The 13,803-nt window shown below is 36.3% G+C and overlaps 2 protein-coding genes across 5 annotated transcripts in view; one reads left to right on the forward strand and one right to left on the reverse strand.

The window, feature by feature from the left end:
• On the forward strand, positions 1 to 10,922 carry uevld (UEV and lactate/malate dehyrogenase domains). The gene is made up of 12 exons (XM_079859720.1): positions 1 to 172; positions 335 to 419; positions 566 to 631; positions 771 to 934; positions 1,744 to 1,885; positions 1,980 to 2,068; positions 2,152 to 2,257; positions 6,011 to 6,181; positions 6,941 to 7,114; positions 8,543 to 8,630; positions 8,750 to 8,873; positions 9,829 to 10,922. Exons 1-12 carry the CDS (start codon positions 131 to 133, stop codon positions 9,991 to 9,993), a joined length of 1,416 nt encoding a protein of 471 aa, XP_079715846.1. The 5' UTR covers positions 1 to 130; the 3' UTR covers positions 9,994 to 10,922.
• The window catches only part of LOC307151607 (uncharacterized protein), a 33,542-nt gene continuing 30,635 nt past the window's right edge, over positions 10,897 to 13,803 (reverse strand). For all 4 annotated transcript variants that reach the window (XM_079859709.1, XM_079859707.1, XM_079859708.1 and 1 more), the window contains one exon: positions 10,897 to 13,492. In XM_079859709.1, coding sequence (XP_079715835.1) covers positions 12,330 to 13,492 — 1,163 coding nt within the window. In that variant the 3' untranslated portion in view covers positions 10,897 to 12,329. The remainder of the gene's footprint in view (positions 13,493 to 13,803) is intronic.

Raw genomic sequence — 13,803 nt, forward strand, 5'->3', positions numbered from 1 at the left:
GCCGTAGTAGAATATACCAGACAGAAGAAGTCCCAATGGAATCTGTGTTTGCGGAAGTTTGAGTTTCACTTTATTGCCTGGTTGTGATGAGATTCAACAGCGATCGGGCTTCCAGTTTTAAACAGCGACAATGGATTTATATTCGGAATCTGTGAAGAAAGTTCTCTCTAAGGTGAGCAACATGAACGCTAGTAATATTAAATATTGATGAATAAGGGTGAAGATAAACACCGGTTAAACCTGTTTGAAAAGTTTAACTTAGTGTGTCAAAAATCACCCCTTAAATGTGTATTATTTACTCTCTCTCTAACATGGTACTTGGTTTTCTTACTAGTATAAATTTCGTGATGTGGCCATTGAAGAGCTTCAGAAAGTGTCTCGCGTTCACACTGACATGGAAGTAAAGTCTGGAACATACAGTAAGTCATTTTCATAAAACAATAATAACATATAAAACCACATTTATCTGGTTTAGTCATAGGGAGTTACTGTATTCATATTATTGTATACATCTTACTTGTGATCCTTTGAATCTGCTGAGTCATTACTGAAACTTATTTTGCAGCATTTAATGACAGTTTACAGAAGGATCTACTCAAACTGGTTGGAAACATCCCAGTCGGATATCAAGGTGAGACTCCATGAAAGAGAATCTATTGTTTAATTGAACAAGGAGTATAATAGATATAATAGCTCATTTATAATTGCTCGGAAGAGTCTTCTTTATGTTGATTTGAACACTGTCTTTGTTGATGATAATGCATTCACAGGACACTCATATAACCTGCCCGTCCTGCTGTGGCTCTTGGATTCCTTTCCCTTCACGCCTCCCATCTGCTTCCTGAGACCCACTTCCAGCATGGTCATCCGGGAGGGTAAACATGTCGATTCGAAGGGTAGAATACACCTGCCGGGCCTGCACAACTGGGACCACGTAAGAGAACTGGCTTACAGTACATGCAGAATGCTTTATTTGATTGATTGTTAGATTATTCAATTCCTAATTTAAAAAAAATGTTCCTTATGCTCACAAAAATATAGCAAAAAAGAGTAATATTGTGAATTATTATTATAATTTAATGGAACTGTTTTCTATTTGAATATGTTTTCTGTGATCAACGCTGAATTTTCAGCATTAATACTGCAGTCTTCAATATCACACGATCCTTCAGAGATCATTGGATGTTCACACATGAATCAGCTCTTCTGAGTGCAGACCTTAAATTCATTGAAAGTGTTTGGGATGTGCTGGAGGAGACTTTTCAGAGTGCTGGACTCTTGCATTGTCAATACAAGATCTTGAGAATCATTTAAAATAACATTTATTTCCATACATTTTTTGTCAAGATCTTGTGTTGAGTCCAATGCAAGAGTCCAGCGCTCTGTAAAGGGAGCAAAAATTATTCAGACACTTTGACCTGATCATGTTTTTTCTTTAATTGCCAATGCGACCTTTTACACCAAAATTAAGCATTGCTTGGTAATTGGTTGAACTAGATTGGTATTATCTAATTTTGTACTTAAATTTAACAGCTGACAGATATTCAACCTCATTCATCTGTGAGACCTGTAATTCAAAACCAGTGAAATATCAACTGATTTGATAACTCTTCTTGTCATGTTTTATTACAATTTTCTAAACCATACCGAATAAACTGTGATAATGTGAGAAATGTTGAAGGTGTCTGACTCTGAATACGTTTTGGTTTGACTGTATATATATAAAAATTGTCACTATTGCAGCCAAAGTCAACTGTGAATGGCCTTCTGGCAGAGATGACTGCTAAGTTTGAAGAGGAACCTCCACTGAGCACCAAATCTTCAGCACATGTTGACAATCCCAACGATCTACTGGCCTATGTGGCAAATCTCAAAGTTAACGAAGGTGTGTCTGAAATGGACCAAAAAAAAAAAAATGCAATTGCACATGTTGAGTACCGCTTTTATGAATTCAGATCATAATATGATTGCTCTCGAAGGTGGAAATCGGCCTGATCAAGAGGTTAAAGTGTCTGTGATTGGCGGGGGAGATTTGGGAATTGCTGCCGTGTTGAGTATTATGGCGAAAGTAATTACATTATTGTCTTTTGTTTGCCAGAAATAGCTTATGACTACATCACCACATTTTTTATGTCATTCTTTCCGTCATAGTGCTGTGTTGACAAACTGGTTTTGATTGACATACCTGAGAGTTCAACCAAAGGCGGCACGATGGATTTGGAAATCTTCAGTTTACCAAAGGTCGAGGTCTCAAAAGGTGCTTTTCATCATTACATTCACAAAATCTCATAATGTCTGTCCATAACATGTCTGGTGCTGTGTCCCAGTTGGCCTACTTACACTATGCCTTTCTTCTTTGTGAAGAAAAAGCACATACTTTTGAGTGTGTAGCAGAAGAGTATGCAAGCTTTGGGACATATTACTTTGTCATAATTGCGTCTTTAACGACTGCTCTGTCGCTTAATAACGTGCAGCCGTCACTATGTTTACATGCACAACTTTTGTTTCAATAGGACTGAATTCATTCCGATTGATGAATCCGAACGTAGTGTTTTACATGAACGCTGATGTAGGCGTTTACATGTCACAAGATTCAAATCGAATTCAAATAACTTCACAGAGAATTTTAGATTTACGGGACACTCATTTATATGACACTTTATTCAACAGGCTTATGACCGCACATCATAACGCTATTTCTAAGTCATTGCACATGCGCAGTCCTTTCAGTTTCGGTTTTCAAACCGATCAAATGTTATGTTATGTCGATCGGATTAGAAAATGAATAAACCACCCCTTTCAGTCCGATCGAAAGTTCGTTCGGATCGAGCTCAATCGGATCGATTACGGTGTTTACATGAAGGCTTTTCAGTCCGATTTAGCCGTCAATCCAATTACTAACAGATTATTTGGTTGCATGTAAACGTAGCCACTGTTTAAACTGCCCTGTCAATCATCTTGCCACATTTTAAATCCTCCACATTCAATTAAATTTCCTACCGTTTCAGAGAGAAATGTGAGAGAAATCGCACGTTGATCTGCCAGTCGTGGGTCTTTCATTCGGAGAATCCTCACGTTTGCATAATGATGCATTTAAAAGTTAATGACCAAACGCACCGTTATAAAAGTTCACAATGTTGTTTTAGATTAAATATAATGTGGATAACATTTAATAAATACATTTTTATCAGGTTAGATAGGCTACTGATTATTAATCTCAAACCCCTTTATCTAAACCTCTGCTTAACCGTTGGTCTCGCACATCCTCCATGTTTGTAGTTTTTAACAGTTTTTATTCGTGTTTGTAGTTCTAACTGAATCCTCGTCCAACAGCGCAATGGGTTGTGGGCAATATTAGCCGTTAAAGTTTGCATCGATCTGCACTTCGGATTAAAAAGAAAAAAATAGTAGACCATCCGGGTATCTTTGGGATACTTAGTTCAACATACTACGACTTGGGACGTACTAATTACATTTTCGAATACTATCTAGGACGGATAGTGTGCGAATTAGGACACAGCATCTGTCATATTTCACTTCGAAATCAAAGAAAAAAAAAATCAGACATCATATTTTGCTTTGTGACAATTATTTACATTTAAACACATTTTCAAAATCTCATTAGTGTTTATTTAATATTATTAATTTAATATCCTAGTATTATTATTATTTCTATATTTCCGGGGGGCTGTTCCATAAACCAAGATTAGATAAGCCAGGCTTATTTCGGTTAGTCAGGCTTATTGTCGGTGGATTCTTTTTCATAAATCAAACTTAAAATAGTTCAAACTCAGTTACCCTGGCAACTTATGCTGGGAAACTAGCCTGGTCCAGGGCAGGCTAACTGTCAGGCTAAGCCCCAGTTGTTACACAGATCCTCTAACAATGACCGACAAGAACACAATGATATTACCACTGACACTCTCTCATACCATTATTGGACTTTATTAACCACTATTAGTCCAAAAATAAATACACAGTATACAGAAAATCAACTTAAATAAGGCTACAATGATAAATTAGACAATATAGACCTATATATATATAGATAGATAGATAGGCCTAAATACAATATATATACTACAGGTTTTCTTTTTTTACTGGCTGAATGTTTTGTGCCCAAGATTTAATTAGATTGTTTTAAAGATTTATGAATACATTTCTCTCTGGTTTTGTTTGGCAGCTGTTTATGATTAGAAGAACATTAGAACACAATCTGAAAAAAGCTTTGTAAAGCAGAAGTTAAAATCACAAAATTAAAAAAAAATAATTACAAAAGCAGAGTATAAATTTTAACTGGTAAGATGAATCTGAGCTTAGTAATTGACAGTATATTAGCCTACATTTGATTTACCCCATTACAATAGTCCCTTTACAGTTATTGCTATCATAAAAATATACACACAGGTTTAAAATTCTAAATAAGGCACATCTAATGTCCAAATAACAAATATTTTAGTATATATATATATATATATATATATATATATATATATATATAAAATGTACTTTATTATGTCTTTCAATTCAAACACATTTAACACAATTATACAAATTGACAGTTGTCAGACAAACTGTCTCCTTTAAAGACATCATATTTTCCCCCAATAAATATTCATTATTTTTTCTTTTACTTTTTTTCTTTTGTGATAATACCCACCAACACATAGCCTAAAAAACACATGATTAGAACAATAACCAAAAAGTACATAGACACTTTTACATATGATTTAAGGGGGAAAAGACAAAAAACAGTAAATAAATAGTAATAAAAATTTAACATTAACATATTTATATCAAACTCTTATAATGACACATAATTCCTAATAGTTATTCAAGTAATATTATTTGTCAATTATTACATGTCACAAATGCATAAAACAGCACACAATATACGCTGTTTGATGGTGGATCGATTTGATCCACGATCGACCTCTAGGGCTGCTTAAGAAACGCGTGCACACGCAATTATCTAGACTAGATAAACCTGGATCAAATTAGTGAGATTGCGTGAGCTTCAATTACCTTTTATGGAACCACTTTAGCCCCAACTCATTTGTTAGGCTCATTCAAATCCGGTTTTGGAGTTTAATCCCCGCTTTTCTAAGCGTCTTTTATGGAACAGCCCCCGGTTTCATTACGTTTTTTGTTTGTTTTAGTAGTTTTGTTATGTGTGTCGTCATTTATTAATAATTTCTATTTAACTTGAATTTATTTTCATTTCAGGTTTAGTTTTAGTAATTTTAAGTTTTTCACCTTATGCTATTTTATTTTCAGCTTTATTTCAATTACCCAAAACATTTTTTAATAGTTTTAGTTAACAATTACAGCCATGATTCTTATTAATGTAATTTTATTATATATATATATATATATATATATATATATATATATATATATATATATATATATATATATATATATATATATATATATATATATATATATATATATATAAATGATAGGACCTCAAGCAAAATAATTTTATTTATTTACATTCTTTTGTGAAATAAGACTTAAAGACTTAAAAAAAGACAATGTATTCATAATTCCAACCCTCCATTATGTGAAGATGTGTAATTTCAGAATAAATATATATATTTTTTGATAACATTTTATATTTAATTTTTTTATTTTAGGTTTTAATTTTATTTAAAGTTGTGTTAATAGTTAACAACTTGTGTTAAGTTGTGTTTTAAATACCTGTATATAGGTTTTGAGTTTTAGTCATTTATGTACTTAAACTAAATTAAAATGAGAAATGTTGCCTGGGCAACTAGCTGAAATGAAATGTGTGTCTTTTTTACATTTTATTCCAGTTAATTTTACTTCAAGTAATGAAAATATGGTTTTTTTATGGTTTTAGTTTGAACGATAATAACCCTATTGAAGATACAGATGTCACCACAAAGTCTTTACATGTCTCTTAGGTTTTTACTCTCTACATTGTAGAAGTTATTCATCCTCTCCTACACAGATCGTGACAGTGTCTTTCATCTCAATTTCACAGACCTGTCGGCCTCAGCGGGCTCTAAAGTGGTGGTCGTCACAGCGAATGCCTGGAGTGATGAGCAGTCATATTTAAGTGTAGTTCAGACTAACGTGGACATGTACAGAGGAATCATCCCACATCTCGCCCAGCTGAGTCCAAAAGCTGTGCTGCTCATCGCCTCTCAACCAGGTTAGTGATCGGCAGCTAGCTTAGCCTGTGCTTAAAGACAACATACAATCAGTTGATTATTGATTGTTCTTATTAGAGCTACTCGATTAATCGTTAAAAGATTGCGATCTCGATTCAAACACCCACGCAATCTCATTCCTAAATGACAACGATTTGCCTGTGACTATTAAACCTTTGACAAAATCACAATCTCAATCTTCAAATCTGTTACAAATATTCATATTATATTCATATATTATCGCAGACGTCAAAATAGAGCAAATCACCATTTGAAAGTAACTTGCTCTTCTTTATATTAATTATATCGTTACACCAGTAGGTGGCGACAAATGACTGTTAAAAATGTATTTGACATTGAATCATTCATTCAAGAGATTCCTTCAAAAATGCAGATTTAACCTGTAATTAAACAAGCAAAGTCTTTATTAATACTTCTATTGTTCTCATTTATAAGTCGCTTTGGATAAAAGCGTCTGCTAAATAAATAAATGTAAATGTAAATAGACTGCAGCAATTTATTTAAAGCAAGTTCATTAAGTAAATTTTGTTTAACTGTCTGTTCAGGATCGCGGGAGAATCGTCATCTCTGTTTGAAGAAAAAAAAAAAACGTGATTCTCAATTTATCCAGAATCATGCAGCTCAAGTTCTTATAGTGAACGAGTCATGATTTAGTCAGTAATTACTAATCTAAAATATAACAGGCAACAAAATCTTGCTTTGTTGACCACAAATGTGACCTCTGACCTTAATGTTCACAGTGGACATTATGACACATGTTGCCTGGAGACAAAGTCATCTTCTGCCCTCTCAAGTGATCGGTGTGGGCTGTAATCTGGATTCAGAGAGACTGTCTCACATCATAAACATTTCCCTGGTGGCAAATAACACAGGCAAGCAGGCCTGGGTCATTGGAGAACTCTCAGAGAACAAGGGTGAGTGGATCAGGAGCAGCTTGACATATTTTAAAGTGTTCATGAAATCGTTTTCAGATGTTTATATTATGTTTATCAAGGTTATCTTATGAAGTTAGCAAAGTTGTTTGCATCAAAAAAGTTCAAGTATTTTTTTAAAAAGATAATTTTCCATCCTCGTTTTGACTCTATCGCACACCATTTCAAGGGACGTTTCTCCTTTCAGAAACACAAGTAAACGCCCACTGCTGTGATTGGCCAACTTCACCACAGCATTTGTGATGTGTGTTTTAATGTAAACACTGCTGTAATAGCGCCAGATTAAAATTAATTAGTTTATCACTGCACCAACATTTAAGTAGTCACAACTAATACCAGTAAAATTTTGCTATTCTCTGTACCAATTTAGGTACAAAAGCAAAAACTGTTGAATTAAAGGGTTAATTCACCTAAACATTTAAAGTCTGTCATTAATTACTCGCCCTCATGTCATTCCAAACCCATATGACTTTAATGTTTTCGAACACAAATTAAGATATTTTTCATGAAATCTGAAAGCTTTCTTGACAGCTACGCAACTACCACTTTTACACTTCAAAAAGTTAATTTTGTACCAATTTCAGAGATTGTAAAACTAATCCATATGATTTAAGCGGTTTAGTCCAAATTTTCTGGAGAGACACGATCGCTTTATATGATGAACAGATTTAATTTAGTCTTTTATTCACGTATAAACTTTCATCAACTCACACACAAGTTGTGATAAATGGAAGCTCAAGCAAGTTCACTTGACGCGCGAGAACCAGTGAGGTTCATTCTCGTGTTACGCAGAACGCTTGAGCTTCTGTAAGAACCAATGAGGTTCATTCTTGTGTTACGCAGCACGTTTGAGCTTCAGCAAGAACCAATGAGGTTCATTCTTGTGTTACGCAGCACGTTTGAGCTTCTGTAAGAACCAATGAGGTTCATTCTTGTGTTACGCAGCACGTTTGAGCTTCAGCAAGAACCAATGAGGTTCATTCTTGTGTTACGCAGCACGTTTGAGCTTCAGCAAGAACCAATGAGGTTCATTCTTGTGTTACGCAGCACGTTTGAGCTTCTGTAAGAACCAATGAGGTTCATTCTCGTGTTACGCAGCACGTTTGAGCTTCTGTAAGAACCAATGAGTTTCATCCTCGTGTTACGCTGCACGTTTGAGCTTCTGCAAGAACCAATGAGGTTCATTCTCGTGTTACGCAGCACATTTGAGCTTCCTCAAGAACCAATGAGGTTCATCCTCGTGTTACGCAGCACGTTTGAGCTTCTGCAAGAACCAATGAGGTTCATTCTCGTGTTACGCAGCACGTTTGAGCTTGGAAATGTGATTAGCACGTCGAGTGTGCACTGATGTTCTAAGGTCGGAGTCTGGCTTTAAATAATAAATTTGATTTCTCTCTGGTTGTTCCTCAGTGGCAGTGTGGGGTAATATGGAGCCGGGAACTGACCAACTACAAGCCTTAACCCCAGTGTCCAACTCCACCAAACCCTTGATGGACAGGTATGGGTTTAAATGATCACCGTCCAGATTTTTTTTATATCGTTTCTAATAGAAATGTAAAAATAAATTGTTTTTTTTTTATTGCATTATGACGTGTGAACGGTTTGATATGTTTTTAGGGCATTAGAGATGCTCAAGGGCAGAGGTCAGAGGTCATGGTCAGTTGGGTTATCCATTGCTGGCATCATTCACAGCATCGTAACAGACCAAAGGAAAACGCACTCTGTCACAACATTGGCTGAGGTATGTTCAGCATAAGTGATGAGGATTAACATGCAATTAACTTTCTTAAGGGTTTTGAGATTTAATAATCACATTTTCTGTCCATTTTTTCAAAATTATTTAAGTCATATTTTGGAAGTGAAAACCTTATAGAGTGCATTAGTGTCCTGCCTCTTTTTCAGCTGCTTTGGTTCAGTAAGTATTTTTCCATTCATTGTGTTAAAGTGTTATAAGCCATGAACCAAACCAACCAGCTACGCAGTGAATCAAAACATTGCAAACATCTGTTTGAAGCACTTGAAAATCAGACAAAAAGACAAAGGTTCAAGGTTGTGCACTTAATGGCTTCAATGAGGGAAAGAACTACAATCCCATGAAGCATTGCAAATGAAAACAATGGTGAAAACTATTCATTAAAGTTGAATTACATCTATATAACAATATATTTTATTGCAAAATATGCATATATCTATACATGTATATCAAATTAATTTTATTGGTTTGTTATTGCATTATGAAATGTGAATGGTTTGATATGTTTTCAATGACAATATATATGCAAAAATGAGAAACCAACTCGATTATGTAATTCACGGTGCTTCATGGGAGTAGACGTTCCCTGCAAAGCTCTTTTGGTGCGATTTCCTCGCCGCGATACAATATCATGGGTAATGTAGTTTTCCAGCACAAATTCCACTATTAAATACAAGTATTAAAAAAAAGTTTAAATATTGCAAACTGATGATTTCAACCAAAAGCATATACCAATGATTAACAACAGGTATGTCTTTAAAGTTTCATAAATTATTTTATGAGTTAGAGTTTTTTACTTCCAGAACTCACCTTTTGCACTCTAAAGGAGCCACCGAAACATTAAATTGTTTTGCAATAAAATGTTAAAGATGCAGTTAAATATCCATGTCTGTAAATGTTGAGAGAATTGAGTCTCCGATATGTGTGCGTTTCCTTCATTCAGGGTTGGGGTGGAATCGGTTCAAAAGTGTTCCTCAGCTTGCCGTGCATCCTCGGGGAAAACGGCTCCACCAGATTACCAGGTGTGTCTTTAGGCTCAGAAGATGAAATGAAGCTGAGGGAGAGTGTGGCATGTCAGGTTAACCTCTTCATGCAGCTGAGATTGTAATTCAGGAGCTGGATGAAACAGCATCACCTCTACAAGCCATACATTTTCTCTGCACTCTCTGCTACAACCGCAGCTTTCAGAACATTTACGGATGAGGGGCTATTCAAAGAAATTTCTGATTCAGTTTAGTCCTTCCTGCAGTACTTGCTTATGTTATATTCTCACTGCATCCACTGTGAAGTGAAAGTCTTGCATCTGATCGCAATAGCACTTAAAGACTCTATCCTGGCTTCTGGTGAAGCATTATGCATAATATTACTGCACTTCAATATTGTTTACAACACAAACTATGTAGATGCAATCCTTTTTGTCATTTAACTTATTGTATGTGGTTACCTGTGCAAATAATGTACAATGGTGCCTTTATGGAAGGTTAAATTATGGTAGATGGTTAAATTATGGTTGAATGGTAAAATGAATGGCTTTAAGTGCTTGTTAAAAGGGATAGTTCACCCAAAGATTTTAAATTCTATCATTACTCACCCTTAAGTTGTTCCAAACCTGTATGAATTTCTTTCTTCTGCTGAACACAAAAGATGATATTTTGAAGAATGATGGAAGTCAATGGGGTCCTGTGCCTGTTTGGTTACCATATTCGTCCTTTGTGTTCAGCAGAAGAAAGAAATTCATACAGGTTTGGAACAACTTGAGGTGAATAAATGGTGACAATTTTCATTTTTGGGTGAACTATCTCTTTAAATGCTATTATTATCAATCATGCAAATCTGTGATGTAGGTTTGCTTAAATTAATTAAAGGGTGTGGGTTCCTAATGTGCTTTTCTGCAAGCGAATGTACATTTTCACTTCTAAAGAAATAGATCCTGGTATTATATTTTATCACGTTGTGCTTGTCATGTACTGTACCTCTGAATGTGCAATCCGAAATGATGATAGCAATAATGTAAATAAAACACTCCACTTTACTATCTATTGTTTCCACTGTTGCAATGAAGAAAACAAAAAAGTTTTTTTAGTTTAACAAATACAAGTCAAATGAGCATAGACCAAAATAAACTTTAAACTGGGGTTGAAACACCATTTTAACCTGAGAATCAATATAAAAAAGCAATTAAATATAGGCTGTTAATACAAATAAAGTACAAATCAAACTAATTCTATTTACAATTACACAATAAAGCCATAAAGTGACCTTGAATATACAGTTTCTTCATTTTAACATTCACTGTGGTATTCACTGTGGCTGTATTTCCCAGTAAACATTTTCACAAGGTGGCGCTAAAGGGCAGTATATAACACTAAGGTTTACATATGGAGAAGTTTCAAAGGAAATTCCTTTATGAGCAAATCAAGGACCACTGAAAAAATTTTTTTCTATTATTGTAACCAGGGAACTTTTGCTTATGTCTGTGTGGTGAGATCCTTGTTTACATTTCCTAAATACGATAGTTTCAAAAGAACCAAAAACAACACAAAAATTGCACTTAGATATAAAATAAACCATAAGACAAAAGATATAAAACATAAGACAAAGACAATAATCGAATGGGAAAAACCTGAAAAAAGCAGTCAAATCAATTATTTTTGCCTTCCATCAAGTCGAAAACCAATGCCACTATAGGTACTTGTATGACTGACAAGAACCCCCTCAGAAAACAACATACAGACAAAACAGACCCAGACAAAATAGTGGTGACGTACAACACAGACGCGCTACGCTTAAACACTACGTGAAAAGACCCGAGGCCCAGAGAGAAGGAAATGAAAAGTGGAATAAAGTCGTTATTTTTGTTTGTTTTTGCGCACAAAAAGTATTCTCGTCGATCGAGCCACTGGAGTCACTTGGACTATATTAACGATGTCTTTAATACATTTTCTGGGCCAGCAAGTTTCAGTCCCTTAGAAGCCTATGGAGGAGTTAGACAACTCTCAGATTTAATCAAAAATATCTTAATTTGTGTTCAGAAGATGAACAAATGTCTTACGGGGTTGGAACAACATGAGGGTGAGTAATTACTGACAGAATTTTCATTTTTGGGTGAACTATCCCTTTAAGACTTCCCAGAAAACTGCTTACTCAACTTGCTAACGGGTGATTCTGATAAACGCTGCCACTAGATGCTTCACCTTAGACAAGGGGGGATTTCAACGCAACAAGTTTGCTTGAAACACACACTCATTAAACACAAACACACATTCTAGCATCCTGCTATGATCTTATATAACACATATTGCAACATAAGAAAATAACCACAACATCTAAAAGATTACAAAAACTTTCACTTCATATTATTGAAGTATAAAAGTCCAAACGATGGAAACATGCCTTCAGTTCACACTAACAATAGTACTTGCATGATAAGATTGATTCCAGCAACTAGTGACTTGGAACATGCATTCGGTAGAAGTCTGAATCCGAGTGTACAGGAGAGAGCATTGTGGGTCGAGATTGTTTGGGCGGTAGTCTTGGGGGCTGTGACTGACCACTATCTTGTTCAGTCTGGTTTCCAACCACCTGATTGCATGGGGCGGAAGATGTGAGAAAGGGTCTATCTGCAAAGCTGGTAGGTGGGTGGGGGAAAATGGAGTCTGGAGTCACCCAACGGCTTGACTCCTCAATGCACGGAGGAGGTGGAGGGAGTGGCGAAGAGTCAGGGCTGTAGAAGAACATAGATGGGGGTGGTAGGGTAAGAGACATGGCATCTTCTGAAGGAAAGGGAAGGGTGGTGTTCCTGAGGCCCAAGTTTGGGTTTTGCGGCAATGTGGCCGCCATCTCCAACAGCCTCTCCACAGACTGATCCTCCTCTTCCGAGAGGTTGTCGTAATGCGAGGTGTTGGAAGGCCTCCGGTCACCTGAGGATGGCGGGACATACAGGTTGACGGGAAACTTGCTAAGCTGCCGATAGGATCTATACGAGGAAGGTGATGAAGATGGATCCTCTAAGATGAGATCCAAAGTTTGGGTAACTGGAGGTGGTTGAGGTGGGAGAAGGTAAAACTGGGCATCATCTTCGAAAGGTAAAAGCTCGACCCCTTGTTCGGTGCAGGGAAGAGGTGGAGGAGGTAATTCAGGGAGATTTAAAGAGTGGATACTGGAGCAATCTGTCAGGGGTGTCTGGTACGGAGGAGGCCAGTCTTCAGACACCCCTGATAAGGGCCTATTGACACATTCACCCTTCAACGGAAGAGTCTCTGTTGAAAATGGTGTAGGTTCTGGGTGGAGTTGCTGATTTCTCTGTACAGGGGCAGGGTCTTGATTCTTCCGTGTGGACCCTGAATCTTCAGGTGTAGCTTGTGACAGTGATGAGTTGGAAGATGAGTGGGTATGCTTTAAAACAGGGGAAGATGATGTAATGGAAGGGATGTGTTTATCGCCGCCCTGGTTGTGGGTGGTGGTGTCGTCTTCTGCCTGAAGCTTGTTTGAGGTTTGATTGATGTGTGTGGCTGGTGGTAAGGGCACAGACTCAGTCTGGATCACTGGAAGCAGCACTATTGGACGCTCCTCACCCAATTGTATCTTTGGGAACTCGTCTCCCTTGGCTACAAGACAAACCAAGAAAAGACATTTGTTGTAACTGTCTAAAATCGTATAAAACCACAGGACGCGCTTTAAAAAAAGCTTGTTACAAGGGTTCCTTAGGTTTAACAAATAACCCTCTATTAATTAAGGATCATTTTTGTTGTATTAGGTTCTGGATTTGGTCATATGGTTCTTGATTTTAAGTTTGTAAGATAACTTAATTTGCCTTTCAACTTCATTGGAAGACCTGCAAAGATGGTTTTCTAAACAAGTAGTTTTCTAAAAACTAAAACTCAATTTTTTGGGGGTACTTATTGGAACCTTTACTTTT

Source organism: Squalius cephalus (genome assembly GCF_949319135.1).
Source record: "Squalius cephalus genome assembly, chromosome: 23".
Classification (NCBI taxonomy): domain Eukaryota; kingdom Metazoa; phylum Chordata; class Actinopteri; order Cypriniformes; family Leuciscidae; genus Squalius; species Squalius cephalus.

What these genes read in the sequence shown, in the direction of transcription:
- uevld (XM_079859720.1), top strand. Translation starts at nt 131, where the DNA reads ATGGATTTATATTCGGAATCTGTGAAGAAAGTTCTCTCTAAG. An exon ending in AGTAAAGTCTGGAACATACA is followed by an intron (nt 420 to 565) that starts GTAAGTCATTTT and finishes CTTATTTTGCAG; the next exon opens with CATTTAATGACAGTTTACAG. An exon ending in AGAACTCTCAGAGAACAAGG is followed by an intron (nt 7,115 to 8,542) that starts GTGAGTGGATCA and finishes GTTGTTCCTCAG; the next exon opens with TGGCAGTGTGGGGTAATATG.